The following is an 18,130-nucleotide window of genomic DNA, read 5'->3' on the forward strand; positions in this document are numbered from 1 at the left end:
GGCTTTGTCCAGGGGGGTGCTGGGTTTTGTCCAAGAGGGTCAGCTGGGCTTTACTTGTGTATGTATATATGTATTTATATATGTTTATTACCTTTTATATGTAGCCAGCTTATTGTAAATAATAATTTCATTTTACTTTCAATTTCTGAGTAGCATGGTAATTTACCTTTAGGGGATAAATCCCAAACTCTAAGTGGTGTAAACCCGGCACAACTTGTCAGGCCAAATACTTAAAGCATTTTGGATCTTCAGCTGAGAACATTTTTCATAACTACTGTATGCCACACTGCCTTGCAGCAACAGACCATAGGCATTTCTTGTAAGGTTAACTCCTTATAAGATAAATAAAATAAGCAAACAAAACAAGTCAGATGTAAACTTCAAACCAGAGACAAGAATCCTTAATTCTGTGCCTTGCAGTAAAATGTGTGAGACCCTACTGAGATCTCACCTGGAATAATGAACTCAGCTCTGGGCTCCTCAGTTCAAGAGGGACAGGGATTACTGGAGAGAGTCCAATGGAGGGCTACAAGGATGATTAAGGTACTGGAGCACTGCCTTATGAGGAAGGGCTGAGAGACCTGGGGCTTTTTAGTCTGGAGAGGAGAAGATTGAGAGGGAATCTAAAACATGTATATCTGCGGGCTGGGTGTCAAGAAGAAAGGGACAACCTCTTTTTCTTGTGCCCTGTGAAAGCACAATGGACAATGAACGTAAACTACAAAACAGGAAGCTCCACTTCAACATGACAAAGAACTTCTTTACTGTAAGGGTCACAGAGCACTGGAACAGGCTCCCCAGAGGGGCTGAGGAGTCTTCTTTTTCTGGAGACTTTCGAGACTCATCTGGACACGTTCCTGTGTGGCCTGCACTAGATTATATGGTCCTGCTTGGGCAGGGGGCTTGGACTTGATGACCTCCAGAGGTCCCCTGAAACGCCTGTGATCCTGTGAACTTGGGAGAGAAAAAAAAACCAACAATCCTACAGTATCATTTTTGCATGTATTTCACACTGGTGTCTATGAAGGTTCTTTTAATTGGATGATGGTCTCCAGCCTCAAAATATCTTGGGTTTATATGTGATACAACCTAATGATCATTAAAAATCATGTCTTCAGATGCTGAGCCTCCCATTTCCTCAATGGCATGATAGCATGGTTGCTGCCAAGCAAAGAAGAAAATACTTAGATCCTAATTCAACTAATATCTACTACCAGGGATTCTGTGAGGAGATTAATGTTCAGTATTGTCAATTTCTCATCTCTTCTTCCAGAAGAGGCCTTGGACAGCAGCTGGGTATCTACTTGGACAAGCAGATATCCTCATAGAAGCAGAAAGCAGACCAAAATACCCTTCAGTGCCTGAAGGTCAGTCATGGAATAGGTAATCAGTTTTGGTGTTTCAAGTGCCAGTGATAAACAAACTGTTATGGGTATCACTTTTGGTTCTCAGATATTAAAATATGCTGAGAACTGACTAAGGTTTCATTGTGACAGCAATGCTGTATTTCAGACTCATGCAATTTTTACTTTGTAAATACAGCCCTTACCTCTGATCAACCTTTAAGTGGCACTGACTAGTCATTAGCAAGGCCAGGTGTGTTCTTGCTTACCCACAAATTCTGAGCAGCTGATGTGCTATTAGCTTCCACAGCAAAAGCTCAGGCTAAGCAAGGACACCACATAAGGGTAAAAGCACCATTATAGAAAGCCAGTTTAACTCTGCTGACACTGAATTGATTAGAGGCTTCAGCCAGCAAACTCATTTTGCACGGGGTCACTCACTGAGAAGCTCAAACACAACTTAGCTTGGCCTCAGTATAGCATAGGGTTAAGGAGTCAGAGCAAACAGAGAGAAAAGGGTATGATGTGCCTTGTATATTCTTGCAGCCCTTTGTAAATGATAAGGTATCCTTAAATTCTCCACACTTCTTCCATTGCATTTTAACAGTCACTTTACAGTGCAAGACCCTAAGGAATCCTGCATAAGACTGGCATAGACCAGAGCCCATGTCCTAAAAAATTGCCAAGCCAAAAGCAGGTGCTTGGGATCCAACCAGCAAGAAAGTCGAATTCAGCGGAAAGTCTCTCACCTCCTCCCACACAAGAGGCTCTTGATTTCTGCCTCCCCCTTCTCAGTTATACTTTTCTTCCTTGTTTCTGCTTTTCTGCCATGGGGCAGAAATAAAGTATTTCAGATTTTACAAAGCTCATCATTAGTCAAACCTTGTGTCCCTGCTCACTGCAGGTGGGTTGAACAACATAACCTTCACAGAATCACAAAATGTTGTGATTCTGTGAAGGACCTTCAAGGGTCTTCCAACCCAATCTGTTCTATGATGCTATGATTTAGTCTTCATGCTTGCAAATGGAGCAGTAGTGAAAGGGCAGCCAGATGTGGACAAATGTTGTGAATATTTTAAAGCCCCCTCAGCAAGCAATATTAAATCAAGTACTTCAATGTGCCTACCATAAAAAAATTTAGAAGGTGAAGGTGTCACCAGGAATACACTAGCTGAGCAAGGACTGGATTTGAAGACTGTGTAGTGGACAGAAGAGAGCAGAAGAATGGAGATATGCATTGAAACAACACAGGAAAACTAATAAAATTTATTTTATTTAAACCTCAATCCCATATTAACCTTGAAAATGAATACCTAAACTTTTCCTTGAGTGAAAGGCAAAATCAAAATCAATTTGCTTTAGCCTCAAAGCAATGACCTGTACTGGATCACTACGTGCCAAGTCAGCCACAAAAAAACCCAAACCAAACAAAAACCACCTATGGAAATCTAATGGATGCTTACATAGAGACCTGCCTCCCCAATCTATGCACAATCCAGGACAACCTGTCTGTCTCCTTCATGCCCTGAGGGTTTTCAAGGCTCCCAGGACCTATATACCACAAATATAAATATTGTTCTATTGCAGCAAAGATTTTCCCATCAGCCTTCACCACAATTTATCCATAAATTGTTGCAGACTTCCATCAATTTGTCTGAATGCTTATTTTTTAACAAAAAAAAACAAAACTGCTACAATGCCATGACTAGGTATGGCATTTAAAAAATATTTCTCAATATCAATTGCTTTATCATTTCCTTAAGTGTGTTATATTTCTAAGATCTTTCCCTGATCACCTTCTGCAAGGCATTTTGTAACATACCTTTCCTCTTCTCTCTTGCTCATTCTCTTGCTCTCTCTCTCATGCATTTTCTCTTGTTCACCTCTTTTCCCAGCTGAATTATTCTGGACTAATCCATTTCTCCTGTATGATTTTTTTTTTCATACTTGGTCTCATTCCCAGGGCATTATTTGTTGCTTTTCAGTCCTTCTACACTTTCCCTTTCTTTTTCTTTTCTGAAACAGCATTACCTTAACTACACACACCAAACAAGGTCACAGCAAGACTTTGTGCAAAACCACCTAAATTTTGTGATACCTGTGTCCAGAAGGAGAGACTCATATACAAGCAGAATCACTAAAATTTTAATTAATCTATGGTGTTCAGCCTGAAATACTTCTCTCTACATCTTCAAATTGAATTGACTGGAGAGCTCTATAGCTACATGGAACCTTACGAGGCATCACACAAAGATGCAGCTTTGCTAAACTCAGGTTAAAAATTATCTATAGTCTCTTTCTACCAACGTTCCCCATCAGCATATGGGACTAAGTTCACACTTTTAAGAATATGTGTTAAATAGCTGTTCTTACCAAGGCAGAGTTGTTATGGAGGGGGACCTCTATGCCTCCCTTATTAGGGGGAGGTGAGAGATTAATTTGAGGCAGTATTAAATTTCTATAAAAATATGTTTATTAAAATTAATATTTACAGACTCTTGCCACCCCCAACCACTGCGTAATAAAATATAATTCTAGTGCAAAGTTATGAAAACAATTAGGATATGATATATATACAGGGATTTGGTCAATAACTGGGAATATCAACTATAGACAGAGAGATTTCCCTCAGGCTTAATGCCGCTTGAGAACTATGCTGTCTGCCCAGAAGGGGCTGAAACTGTGTCTGCTCTAAGGCAGAGGTGACTTATATTACAGAAGAATCAAAGCTTTTCTTATAAGTGTTGCTCTTAATTATTAATCATCCTCCCAGGGTTGGATCACAACCTATGCCCAGTGTCCAGACTCTGTGGTGCTGGAATCTTTCTGGCTTGAGAGGGAAACTACGTGAATCCTCCCAGCCTGAGGGGGGATGACAAATCTTCCCTGTCTCTGGGGTAAACAGGTTTCCTCTAACCTTCTGTCCTGGTGAAGTGATCTCTGCCTCAAAACTGCTGCTTCTGGATACGGTGAGTCCAGGGATGATCAGCTGGCAGGATTCCAGGAACAGGAGAAGGAGGTTGTCCGTGCAGCTTCTGGAACGGTCTTTCACAGCTAGCAGGCTGTTTGTGTGGGTATGCAGACCATCTAGAAAGTTTGCATCCTGGCTCTCTTGCCAGGCAAAGCTGGGAGTCTGAGCTCCGTAGATAAAGCAAGGTAGCTGGCTGATATGCACAGCTGGCTCTAGGCTTAGTGGGCTATCAGCTCGCCATATATGTATCAGGTGCAGGCTTGAATGTGTTCTGCTTCTAAGGTATGCAGACAGGTTAACTGCAAATTGAAATCAATGCACGAGGTCTAAGCCTCGGTGAGCATGCAAGTGACGGCCAGACTCTGTGTCTGGGCCTTTGCAAGCAAGTCAGGCAGCAGGACGCTGCAATGTGGATCAGAGAGCTGAGCTGCGCTGCAGGCTGGGTCAGAGAGCTGAATCTGAACAGATCTGACAAGAACTGAGTCTGAAGCTAAACAGATGAATCTTAACACGTGGTGCACCTCTGCACCCCTCTTTATAGACTGTGGGCCGAGATCCATGGCCCTTTGGCCATCCAAAGTGACCAATCAGGTTGGCAGTAAGCCAAACCTTACCTTAATAGGAAGGAGCTGTTTGCCTGGACCCTCTCAAATATGGGGATCACCTGGGCAGACCCCAGGGATACATGAGTTGGGGGTGTGTGTGTTACATGATCCTATTCACTACCAGGTGTCCTGGCAGGAAAACATGTCCAGGCATGTAGAGGCATAGGGAGGCCTCTGTTTTCAGGTCTATGGCCCCCCCACCACAAGAGTTCAACCACACCCCAAGACTTGCTGACCCTTTCAGAAGATCTCTCTGATGAGGAACTACTGTACATTTTTGGTATGTGTCCCATTAAAAACAGAACTGCTACTTCATGATAAGGAAGTTAATTACTGAAAGACAACAGGCTCCAATTTCTTTCCCCAGTAATTACTTGGACAATGATGAGCAACTTAGTTTACAGGATTAAACAAATACACAGCCAAGGTCCATTGGAAGTGATATGCTCTAAAATACAAATCAGACTTCTCAGCAGCCTTGCTAGTGAAATAAATATGCAAAAAAATTCACTGTGTGTAGAGATGCCTACCAGTTTCCATTGTGTCTAAGACCAAATGCAAGAATCGCACCTGTGACAGTTTCTGCAAATTCACTGGAAATCAATAGCACAAAACATTGTCTTCCTAACAATGCACAGAGATGGGCTCTGCTCTGAAGAAGTCAGAAAATCCCAGCACACTCACAGCCACCGTTGAAAACTGGCTGCACAGCAGAGACTTCACTGATAGAGCAGTTTCACTGATTTGAAAGCTTTGTTTCCACACTTTGCCGGCATACACGTGCAGAGCTAAAACCCCTGCTCTGCTGTGCCGCTCCCCGACAGCTCTGCAGCACATGCAAATTGCAAAGCATCTTAATGCTCCGGGGTGATTATGAACTCAACTATTTCTATAGTGACTGGTGAGGCTTCAGATTTGCTTCAGGGCCCGACAATGCCTTCTCTTAACATATAACACTTCCAAACTACCTCAAGGGTAGCTACAGGGTATTTCTGCCTAACTACCACCTCATACTTTCACATTCAAAATTTTGATCACAATTACATGCTTGAATCCACCCACTGAGGGTTAAAAAAGAGAAACAAGTATATTCAACTTTAAATCACTGCTCAGATGCTCTCCTGAAGGGACTTAAAGAATAAATCTCACCACACTAATCTCTTCTTTCTGCTTAATCCTCCATTGCCCTCAGTAACAGTGGCCTCTCACAACAAGGGATTCTCCCTAGTAAGAGATGCTGAACAGTAGCTGCATTATATGATGCTATTCCCATCTCCTACCAGCCCTAAAAATGGAAGAAAGGTGCTCAGTCTACCCATGGCATCCAGAACAAAATTAATCATGCTGCACTTCCTCAAGAGTTTTCACTCAATATTAATAGTTAGCACATGAATATATACCTACAGGTAGTTCCTAGAGTTGGAGAATCAGTAACACTTACTGCAAGTGTATCTCCTGTTTGAAACTACTTATTTCTAAAAAATACAGTGACAGCTTCTCAGCTCTTACAATGTCTCTCAGCTCTCTCTAGATTCCCTATGGAACAGGTTTGCCCTTAAGCATTTCCCTCATTGAGAATAGTAACAATAGGGATTTACCCTCTGACATGGCAGCTCATCTTCATGAAATCTTAGAGGAACATAGTGTTTGAGACCTATAATCCAGCCTTATTTGGTCAAAACTAGCTTTGTAAGTTGCTACAGTTGAGAATTAGGCAGAAAGATAATGTGACCTTATATACCTAGCTTTTCAGGAAACCAAGTGAATAAATCAACAGCTAACATATGAACATTAGATACTCTTTTTTTTTTTCCAGAGTAGTCCCATTAGATATAAAACACCATACTGTCAGGGTCTGAGCAGAATTGAGCAGTCTGAAATAAGGAAAGTAGGAAGGGTAATGTTAGGTCATCCTGATAAGGAGGAGCAGCTGCAGGGAAGTGGCCTTGGGAGGGCTGGCAGAGAGGCTGCTATCTGGGAAAGCTAGTTGTAGTTAGCTGCATGAGAGGGATTAAAGGGGACTGGTTGGTTAGCTCTGCCTCTATGCATGTGGACAGCTCATACTCTGCTATGTAACCTATCAGAATTGTACATGTTATATTAGCCACTACATAAGCATCACTCTTAGCTTCAATAAAGGGGCATGACCATATACATCATGTTGATGTGAAATGTGTCATGCTGGTTCCCTGCACAGATTCTGAAGAAAGACAAACAAGGCATCATACTGCAACTTACTGAATATTTTTAGTACGAGCTGGATTTTTTGAACCTAACCTAAGGCACAGTTTCCCCAAGGGAACATCAGAATATGATGCTAGAAGATAAAACAGTGCACGTTGTATAGAATCTAGCATTGTTAACTACCAGTTCCATTTGAGGTCATTGGCATTGATATTCTCCTCTATAACCAAAGATACAAAAAAAGCTACATGCCTATCTTCTGTAAGAGTGTCTCGTCTCCCAGTTTCTATTTTGGTCTGGAACAGACAATCAAAAACCACAGATTTTTTTACAAGGTTTAATTATGCCTAAAACATTCATATATGCTTACTTATGCAGAAGGAAAAAATATAATAAAAGGGAATCTAGGAGGAGGAAGGAGTACGTATCATAAGTTATTTGGAATGAAACCTCTAAAAACAACAGCTGTTCCCCACCATATTTTTCCTACACTTTGAAAATTTGTCCCAACCTAAGACAATTAGCTCAATTATCTACTTTTTTCCACCATCTGAAGTACTGAATGTTCTAAACAAATATTGAAACATTTTATTTGAAACTTGTGAAATACTGAAACAGTTCATGTTTTAAATTCTCAAATTCAGTCAAATGTTTCAACCTTCTACGTCAAAATGCTGCATTTTGGAAGAAAATCCTGAAAGAAGACATTTAGAATGAATTAAAGCTCATAATTTTGCCGGCCTAGGCTACCTCAATATTACCAAACAAAAGATCTGCAAATTAGTTTTTGGTCAGCTCCATAACCTCTGCACAAAAAATTACATGCATATAAAAATAGGCAAGCATCACTGGTAAACTAAACGCCAGCAGGAGCAGTTATGCATAACATTTATATATACATATGTGTGTGTGTGGACACTCTGTAACAACATTCTGACAACAGATGAGCTATTCAAAGAGCCAATCAAGAATAATTCACTAAAAATCAGAAATTTGGCAGTTTCATTTGGAACCACAAATACAGCCTTTCCCATGCAAAGACAGTGACTATGCAACAGAACATAAACTACAAAATTCCACGAAAGCAGGCAAAGCAAAGAACTGTATAATACCTGCATCGGAACCAATAGTTAACTCTCCTAAAAAAATGGTAGACCACCATTTCAGCTTTTACTACATATTATTTGAAAGAAACTTCAGAAGATGGTGCCTAGTCTTTATCTTTATCATTCAATATAAACACCTTCCTGAAAATTATAGATATTTCTCTTCAAATTCTTTACAAACCTGGTCTAAAATTTTGTCCTATTGCTCCAATATGACTGCTCCAGATACTTCAGTTCTTACTGGCTCAATTAAGAAGCCATCTCTCTTGCTTAAACTTTCATTTTCTTTCCACTTTATGCTCTGATGCATGCATAAAAATATCCTCTTACTCTTTGTTTTGCTGCACTAAGTGTGTTATGCCCTTTCAAATATCCTCTGAAAAAAAAAGAAACAGCTCTGTGTTTTATCTTTCTAACACTCCTCCTGATTCAGTAAAGCGGACCTTTCTAAAACGCAAATACCTAGATCAGAATAGCTGACATCTGAACAAAGTACAATGACATTAATACTTTCTGAAAATACTCCTAAGAAGCAGCCAACAAAGTGTTGGCCTTTATCACAGCCACAACATATTGTTGGCTTAATGCCAAAACCAGATCAAGGAATATTTGTTTTACTCATTGTCCCAGACTTATTTGCCTACAACATAGTCTAGTATATTGTCACACACATTGTTGAACTTGTTTAGCATGAATTATCACTTCACCTCAACGCCATTGTTTTCAATCTAATCAACAAATTTAACTTTAGAAAGGTGAAATCCACCTACAGGTCTTTACAGAGGTACTGTTTTGTAATAATACTCCAGGAAAGGTTTCTTGCTTTTGCCTTGGTGGGACCTGCAAGAACTTCATGGAGCTTCAGAAATCTCCTCCACAGATCACTGAGTATTCTTTCCTGTAACACAGCTATAACGATATGCCATTCCTCCTGTAACCTCTCTAGATCTTATACCTGCTACAGTTTATTTCTATAACCACTACTTCTCAGGAATCTCAGGAGGTTTTGTTAACATGAGTTTCAGGCAGCTAAGATCACAACTGTTAGAATTCAAAACTATGGAATAGGCTTCACCTTACTGCATCATTTTGAAATCCTGATTTGGTCTAGTTTCCTACTATAGGTACAGTATTCTATCCAGTATTTCTTATGCTTAAAACCATGACAGTAAATATAAATCAGCATTTAAGAATGCACATATGGAAAAGCTAAGCTTGAGAAGTCTGCTTAACAAAATCCATCTGAAGATTTGGCCAGTGGATACAAGCATCCTACTACACAGGATGGCCAGAGTATTCTTAGTTGTTAGATGTAAAAGGAAATGAAGATCTAAAGCTTTTATAAATGTTGCCTTAGATAGTCTTTTACTACTAATCAAGAGAAAACTTAAGCTTCAGTGCAGACCATAATTCCCTGTAGATTTAACACAGTGCTAGGCTACACTACAAAATGTAGAACTCTAAAGCAAACAAGAATAAGATACCTCAGCAAGTGTGGCAATATAGTTCACAGTTGTTTGCAACATGGGAACCATATAAAGTATGAATGGAGAAGTATCCCAGTGGGGTTGGTTTTTTTTTTAATATTTACTGAAGCATGACTTTTTAAAAGCAAAAAAAAATAAAAAACAAGTTTTTAACTAAAGAAAAAAAACCACAACAACCACAACTCTTGACTGCTCTTAAGCAAACTAACTTGTCTGTAGCAATTTTTTGATAACTGTCAAAAAAAGGTCTCAAAAAAAAGTGCACATTCATTAACTCCAAACTACTTATAGTCAATGTAGCACTCCACTTACTTGTCCTATCAATTCCAGACAGGTGAACAGCTGTATAATTTTAATGATCATGAAGAATTACATTGGTCAGGATAACTTCCAACTGTTTTGGTAATTACATTCATTTCAAAAGGAGGGTGCAACGAAAGTGCTGCTGCATCTTTGCAAAGTTATGGGAACCCCACAAACGTAAGTAGTGGGTTTTCTCAGTTTAAGGAGGTAGGTAGGCTCTTTAACTCTTCTCAAAGTAGGTGAAGAAAATATTCCGCATCAGAATTGGATAGAAGGTTTAAATGGAAATGCTGTCCATAACTACAGTTACTAGTGCAAAAGCATATCAAATACAAAGAAATCCACAGGCCACATTTCTCCATCACCTCCTCAGGCCAAACCTTCCACAAACCTCCCTCTGAACCAGGCCAAACTGCCGGGCCCTAATACCACCCTGCACTATCCTATGTCTCTCTGCACTCCCCCATACACAAGTGACACAGCTGCCAGTTCAGCTCACCACCTCCAGGGTGAGACAGGCTGAGCCAGGCCCAAACTGGCAGCACGAGCAAGGCCAAACAGGGCCCGACTCCCCCACGGCAAACCCAAGGCAAGGCTCCACACGTCCTTCCAGGAGCAGAGAGGGAGAGGAAAGGGGCAGAAACTGACTCTGCAGCCAGTTCTACAGGGAGGCAGGGCTTACGGAAACGAAATAACAAAAAACAACACTCTCCAGACCACCTTCTGGACCTATTCAGCCTTTGGAGGCCTGCAACTTCATGGGTATTAAAGGTATCCAGCCTCAAACCACCACAAGGGGAAATCCCCACTTACGGTGACTTTGGCCAAAATTAATGGGGTGTAGCAAGAGATATCTGGCAAAATGTTTTCCTCTTGAAACATAGCAATTTCAAACTGGTAACCATTTCCACAGATTAAATGCCAGTGTAAGACCTCATGTACAAATCTAAGTCTTGAGACCAGCAGGAACACACAGTGAAGCAGCAGTTCTGAATTCCACTGTTTGGAAACTCCATTCCCTGCGTTGGCCATCCTTCCCTACCCTCCCACAGTAACAACTGTCTGAATCCAGAGAGCAGCAGCAGCAGCAAATAACCTACAGAATACAACCTGCAGGACCACCCCACCTTCTACCAGAAGAGATGATTAATCTCTGCCCACTCAAATGCATAGAGCACAGGCTAATAAATTTTACTGCACAAGTGTAAAGATGCCTCTATAGAAGGCACTAATCTGAAGAAACCACCACAGCCTGACAAATCGTGCTGACTTTGTGCATTACAGATATCTAAGTCTACTCACCATCTGAAAACTGGAAGAGAATGACTGGATACTTTCCTGCTGTTAAACTCAACAGAATTTCTGCCTACATCTCCCAGGAAGCATACTCTACAGAAAAACACAGCTGCCAAATGCCAGCACAGTGCCAGAGCCTATGTCCTGGAGTCCTGTATACCCCAAAATTCCTCTCCCTCTGTGGTTTGAATGGGAGAGGAAAAGGCACAAAAAGACCTGTCCTGCAGGTGTGAAGGCGGGGAGCAAGGGGCCCTTCCGGCACGAGGGGTGCCCGTGCAGTGCCTGCGCTGGAATCAGGCTGGGATTGGCTGTGGTCTTCGCGCCTAGGCAGTGGTAACTCGGCTCTTTGTCTAGGAAGGGTATAAATATTGGGGGACTTCCTGCCTTGGGGTTCCTGCCTTAGAGTTCTCCCCCCACCTGGATAGATTCTGCAAGAAAGAGTCCCCTGGTGCTCCGAAGGACAAGCTCCTGAGGGACAGGACCCTCTCTGCTATGGAAGGCTTCCACCATTAGCACCCTTATGCAGGCTCAATAGCCCTTAACGATCTTTGAGGTCTTCTGAAAGAGAGTGAGGGGACAGGCATCTGGACAGCCCTTCCTTTCAGCCAGCCTGACTCACCTGTGAGGAAACATTAATGGCTCAGCCTGATTAATCACGGGGGATGCTATGTTTAATAGCTTAGCCTTTTCCAACTTCTGACTTCCAAAATAGTCAAAATTACCTATGGTATCCTTGTAGATCTTCTCATCTGACTGAATCTGCTAATTAAAACTAAATTAATTTCTGTATATAGTTTGGGGGGGCAGGTTTTTGGGAAAATAAAATAACTCTATTTGTCCATAAATTCCTGACTCGGCTGCATTCATTCCCTGCCTCCACAACAGCCTAGAGCTACTCTGTGCTAACTCTGTCACACCTACAGAACTTTTCTATCTTCAGTGTCCAGGAGAACTACACAAATCAGAATGTGTCAATTTATCTGAAACTATATATCTGAACTGAGGGGAAAATTAATTTAAGATTGCCACTTTAGTAGCCTCCATAGATTATGGACAGAGAAAAATCCTCAGAGATACATAATTTTGCATCAGAACTTGCCTGCTTATTGAAATACTCCTTTTTTTTTTTTTTTAATTAATCAATGTAGTATTACTGAAAAACAAATGGAGTCAGAGTTTATATACATACCCTTTGCTTTTCAGGGTCAACGTAGCGAATGCCAAAATAGTCTTTCTCCAGCAAGCTGTAATAGTTGCAGATGTGATCTATGAGAAACTGACCTTTAGTTTCCCTCTGTAAAAAGAGAAAGAATTGATACATTATTCTCAGTATTCTGAATTTACTGTCTGTAAATATTTTCAAAATCTAATCCAAGTGTCAAGAAAAATGCCACATTAAATTTGTTGTTCAGTTTAGGACAAGGATTTGAGCATTCATCTCCTCTAGGAGATGCAGGAGATAAGTTATCAATATACTCCCTGCATATTCACAAATTTGACTCATTAAGAAAATATCATCACTGCTTCTGCCTCAGGAAAACACATGCACTCTAACATCTGCACATTTATAACACTTAATATACTAGAAACATGTTTCCACCTGATGCTATAATTCCATTTATATACAGAATTTCAAAACAGAGTGTGCTTTTTTCATATCCTCTAGGTCTGCAAGCAGTTTGGCAGTGAGTACCTGACTGGATCTCTGTGCAATGCCCAAAGCAGGAGAGACTTTAGCCGGGAGAAGAGGAGGCTCAGGGGTGACCTTATTGCTGTCTACAACTACCTGAAGGGTGGTTGTGGCCAGGGGGAGGTTGCTCTCTTCTCTCAGGTGCCCAGCACCAGAACAAGAGGACACAGCCTCAAGCTACACCAGGGGAAATTTAGGCTCGAGGTGAGGAGAAAGTTCTTCCCTGAGAGAGTCATTGGACACTGGAATGGGCTGCCTGGGGAGGTGGTGGAGTCGCCGTCCCTGGAGCTGTTCAAGGCAGGACTGGACGTGGCACTTGGTGCTATGGTCTAGCCTTGAGCTCTGTGGTAACAGGTTGGACTTGATGTTCTATGAGGTCTCTTCCAACCTTGGTGATACTGTGATACTGTGACTTGATCCTTAATTTCCAGACAGCAATACAGTTCAAAGAAGAAATTCCCAAATTACTGAAAGAGATGTTTTCATCTTTGCATTCTACTGGGTAACTATTGCCTTAATGAAACTTACTGTACACATGACATTTAGCTAACAATTCCATTCTTTATTTCTGCTGTCTTCAATTTCAATACCGTGTTTATTTCCCCTTAATCTACTGTCTAATTCAGAGAACGTACATGAATTTCCACATTTCTTTCGATGCAGTCAACATGAATTTTATTTTCTAAATTGTGATGAATCCAAGTATTAACACCAGGCTAAAACTGTTCTCCCAAAACAGTCTGTTCTAAGAAAAAGTGCTTCAGTGTGGTGCACTGTCAGGTCACTGCATTTATTTCTGTCTACTCCACAGCAACAGTGGACAAGGGAAGGGCAACTGACATCATCCTCCTGGACATGTGTAAGGCATTTGACTCTGTCCCACATGACAGCTTGGTCACTAAACTCGAAAACAGAGACTTGATGGGTGGAACACTGCAGGATAAGGAATTGGCTGGATGGCTGCATGCAGAGAGTGGTGACCATAGAATCATAGAATCAACCAGGTTGGAAGAGACTTCCAAGATCATCCAGTCCAACCTATCAACCACCCCTATCCAGTCAACTAGACCACGGCACTAAGTGCCTCATCCAGTCTTTTCTTGAACACCTCCAGGGACAGTGACTCCATCACCTCCCTGGTCAGCCCGTTCCAATGACACAATGTCCATCTGGAGACCAGTGACAAGTGGCATCCCTCAGAAGTCACTGCTGGGACCAGTGCTTGTTTAACATCTTCATCAGGGACATGGACAGAGGAATCAAGTGCACTCTCAGCAAATTTGCAGATGACACCAAGCTGTGTGGCACAGTAGACTTGCTAGAGGGCAGGTATGCCATCCAGAGGGACCTGGACAAGCTGCAGAGGTAGGCCCAATGACATTCAACAAGGCCAAGTGTAAGGTCCTGCACCTGGGTCAGCACAATCCCAAGCATAAATACAGGCTGAGTGGCAAATGGCTGGAGAGCAGCCCTGAGGAAAAAGACATGGGGGTCTGGGTTGATGAAAAGCTCAACATGAGCTGGCAGTGTGCATGTGCAGCCCAGAGAGAAACTGTGTCCGAGCTGCAGCAAGAGAAGTGTGGCCAGCAGGGCTAGGGAGGTGACTCTCCCCCTTTATTCTGTTCTCATTAGACCCCACCTGGAGTACTGTGTACAGTTCTGGAGCTCCCAACGCAAGAAGCACATCAAGCTGCTAGAGCGAGTAGAGAGGAGTCCATGAAGATGACAAGAGGGCTGAAGCACCTCTGCTGTGAGGACAGGCTATGAGAGTTGGGGCTTTTCAGCCTGGAGAAGAGAAGGCTTCAAGAAGACCTTGTAGTGGTCTTCCAGTATCTGAAGGGGACCAACAGATCCAAATGATTCCCTGAAAATTTTAGTGCTATGTCTTACTCAAACTTTCTTCAAAAAGCTAACAGATAATTTACACCATAAACAGCATGACTATGCAAAAATGAGCAGGTAACTCTGTGTTTCTCAAGTTGCTTTGCAAAACTGAAGACTGTTTTCATCTACATTTCACATAAGAAAAGCTGAGGGAAAAACATATGAAAAAAGAGACCTGTTTCATGATTAGAGCATCAGAAAAGAATACAGCATGTGAACTACTACTCCTCTATTTTCTTATCTTTATAATTAAAAAGGCATTCTGATGGGGATGCAGTTGCTCAGCCCTTTGCTACCATCATTCAATAAATAGAAAATTCAGTAAAAAAATAAGGAACTGACAGAAAGCTACATGGCCTTTTGGCACCTCTGAACTTCTGTGGCCATACCCTCCCCTACCACATGGGACATTCTCACTCGAATTCACTTCTAGCCACAGGAAAATTGCTAATTTCTCTAATTGATTTCTTTTTCATAGGTACGAGAGTCTCTGCTTCTCTCGCTACTGTGTTAGCCATCTAGTTCCACTAATTCTTTCTTTCTACACTTTCTACACCATGTGCATTTATCCTTTGCCTGGAGTGCTTGACTCTTCTATATGTTGCTACTTGTCTGGAGGATAGCGCTACCTTACCTTGTCAGCACCGTGGCATTTCTGTACTTTGTTTTCCTCATTCTACATAGCCAGTGACAAATGATGCTAACCTAATTTGTCTGTTTTCTGCAATCACTTAACCTCACACACTTACCTGCCAGTAACAGAGCTGCTACAGGTTTCCTTCTTTCATTGTTTCCTTCTTTCATTGTTTCCTTCCAGCCTCCAGACATTTAAAAACAGAATTCTTTGCTCTTAATAGTGGGTAACATATACACTGATGGGGTTTATACTGTACTCAAGCATGCTAGTGACTGTATAGAAGAAACTTCCTCAAAAGACAAAGCCAGTATCAAAGATTCAAAAGTACAAAAAGAAAACTGTCATTCTCACAGCAGCTGGAAAAAAAAAATCAATCCTTACACAATCAAATCTCAGCAAAGTATTTTCTAGCTTAAAATCTAGGGAGTGTTTGCAAACTTCTGTGACTGTGCAGTAAGAAAGACCATTGAAATACTAAGGCAAAATTGCAGCAGTGGCATTTCAAAAGAAAAGAAGTAGATGAAAATTTTTGAACAGCTGTGAAATTCAAGTTATGCAGTTTTAAGATGAATCTACAATGAACTAAATAGAACTGGAGGACAGCAGCTATTAGGTGACTCGGGTACGGTAAAACATGAAAAGACATTTTACCAACCATGTACAGAAGAAAGTCATTTTTTCAAACACTGGAAACGAAGAAACCAAACTAGCCACATTTTCATCTGACAATATCAGAGAGTGTTACTGGAAAAACAGTTTACTAACTTCTACACATTCACATCCTAAAACACTCGCTTAAATAGTCTCTTACTTCAGCCACCTAAATAATCAAAACCATTTTTTAGTTCTTGAGGAATCTCATAAAAAGCCTGGGGCATGCATGGGTTTTTCAATCAAGTAAAACACTCTCTTTCTAAAATTAATTGATGTCTTTGTTTTCTTGCTTGAAAAATACATGATGGAAATGAACCAAATAAAAAAGCACTCCAAGTTAAATCCATGCTCTAGGAATCCTTAAGGCCTCCCTAGATAAATCAAATAATCTCTACCCTTGGTTAATATGTTTCAGTTAACACTGCTACTCAGTCAGTCTTCAAGTTTTACATGATTCATTTCCATACAATAAGAAATATTATAGATATGTAAAAGTCACTATATGGGGACATATATAATGTTAACATGTTCTCATAAATATCATTGTAAATGTTCCACTGTTATGCTTTTAAAGTACCTGAAAATTGAAGATAAATCAGATTGCAATTGATGCACAGAGGAAGTATTTGACGTAGCACAGAGCACCTTAAGACTGAATTCATAATAATGTGGCAAGAAGGGTGGCAACAGTCATTCATCTTGTTTTCTGCAAACAGCATCCATAAACACTTTCTGTATTTCTTTCACAATGCTCCAAATTCTCCTGAGTTTTAGAATCTAATGATCTCTCTCATCTCCTGTATTCTTTGATACACTTATTAAATATTATAGTACGAAAGAATATATTCAATCCAAACTTTATTCTCATTTGTGAAATACAGATAAATTAAATTAGGAGCTGCCAGTCATCCAAAACAGAGCACAGGAACAGATTTGGGTCACAGAATAATGAATATAAAAATATTGCCTGAGATTTCAGACAGTTGCCTTATAGCTTTCCAATTAAGTGATCCTTCAACAAACAAACAAAAAAGCCAAACAAAATCCCAACCAACCAAAATCTCAAACCCTGCTATGCCAATAAAATGCTTAGCAGAAAAATGTTTTTATACTACATTTCAGCATATTTGTCAGAACACACAAAAGAGGCACCACTGAAATAAAGGCATCATTGGAAACACTACTGAAAAATGTCAGCAACAGACCACAGGAATCTGAAAGCAAAAAGCAAGTCAGATTTTTTTCAATATTCACAGATCACATCACAATTCAGTCAGAAGTCAACAACTGTTCTCAAGTAGAGAAGATCAGCCAAAGCAGAAACAAGAGTCACAAAAGTGTGTAAACAACAAAATCAAAATTCTGGCTTGTAATCAATACACTGTTTTCAATGAGAGAATACCAGCTTAAATAGGCCAATTTATGCTAAATTCATAAATTCAAAAACAACATCTGTGTACTTGACAGAATCCCTTAACACACTGCTTGCAAACAACTGATAAACTCTTCTTCTTAAGATGGATCAGAAGTTTTCTTTTCTGTTGAAGTATACATCAAATTGAACTAGTAGCTGTTGCAAAAGAATTAAGCAAAACAAGGGATATCTTCCACTTCAACACAACATGAAAACATGGCCATATGGAATGCTTCACTGGTGGACTCAGAGGACAACCTGAGTTTCTTCCTTGGCTCTAGAACTGATTAAAAGACTGCAAAGAAGCTTCATTTTCACTAGCAGATACTATTACTATCACTGCCATTTCTGAAACTCAGTAAATTTATGACTGAGTAACCCAAATCCTGGTTGACATCTCTGTAACACAGCAATCAATCCAAAAATCTCCACGGTTCTTGACCAGCTTCAGCCTAACAGGATACCCCAATATTGTGCTTTCTTCGGGAATGTTTTGTATTTTTGGTTTGTTGTTGTTGTTTTATATTTTGGGTTTTATTCCTAGTTTCTTTGTGCA

General features: G+C 40.6%; 1 protein-coding gene across 2 annotated transcripts in view; it reads right to left on the reverse strand.

Moving 5' to 3' along the window:
• FRMD3 (FERM domain containing 3) overlaps nucleotides 1-18,130 on the reverse strand; it is a 174,431-nt gene that overhangs the window by 86,036 nt on the left and 70,265 nt on the right. The window contains exon 2 of one of the 2 annotated variants that reach the window (XM_064140210.1): nucleotides 12,485-12,589. In XM_064140210.1, coding sequence (XP_063996280.1) covers nucleotides 12,485-12,589 — 105 coding nt within the window. Of the gene's footprint in view, nucleotides 1-12,484; nucleotides 12,590-18,130 lie in introns of those variants that run through there. The other variant, XM_064140211.1, reaches the window with a different exon arrangement.

This window comes from Pogoniulus pusillus, chromosome Z (genome assembly GCF_015220805.1).
Source record: "Pogoniulus pusillus isolate bPogPus1 chromosome Z, bPogPus1.pri, whole genome shotgun sequence".
Taxonomy (NCBI): Eukaryota; Metazoa; Chordata; class Aves; order Piciformes; family Lybiidae; genus Pogoniulus; species Pogoniulus pusillus.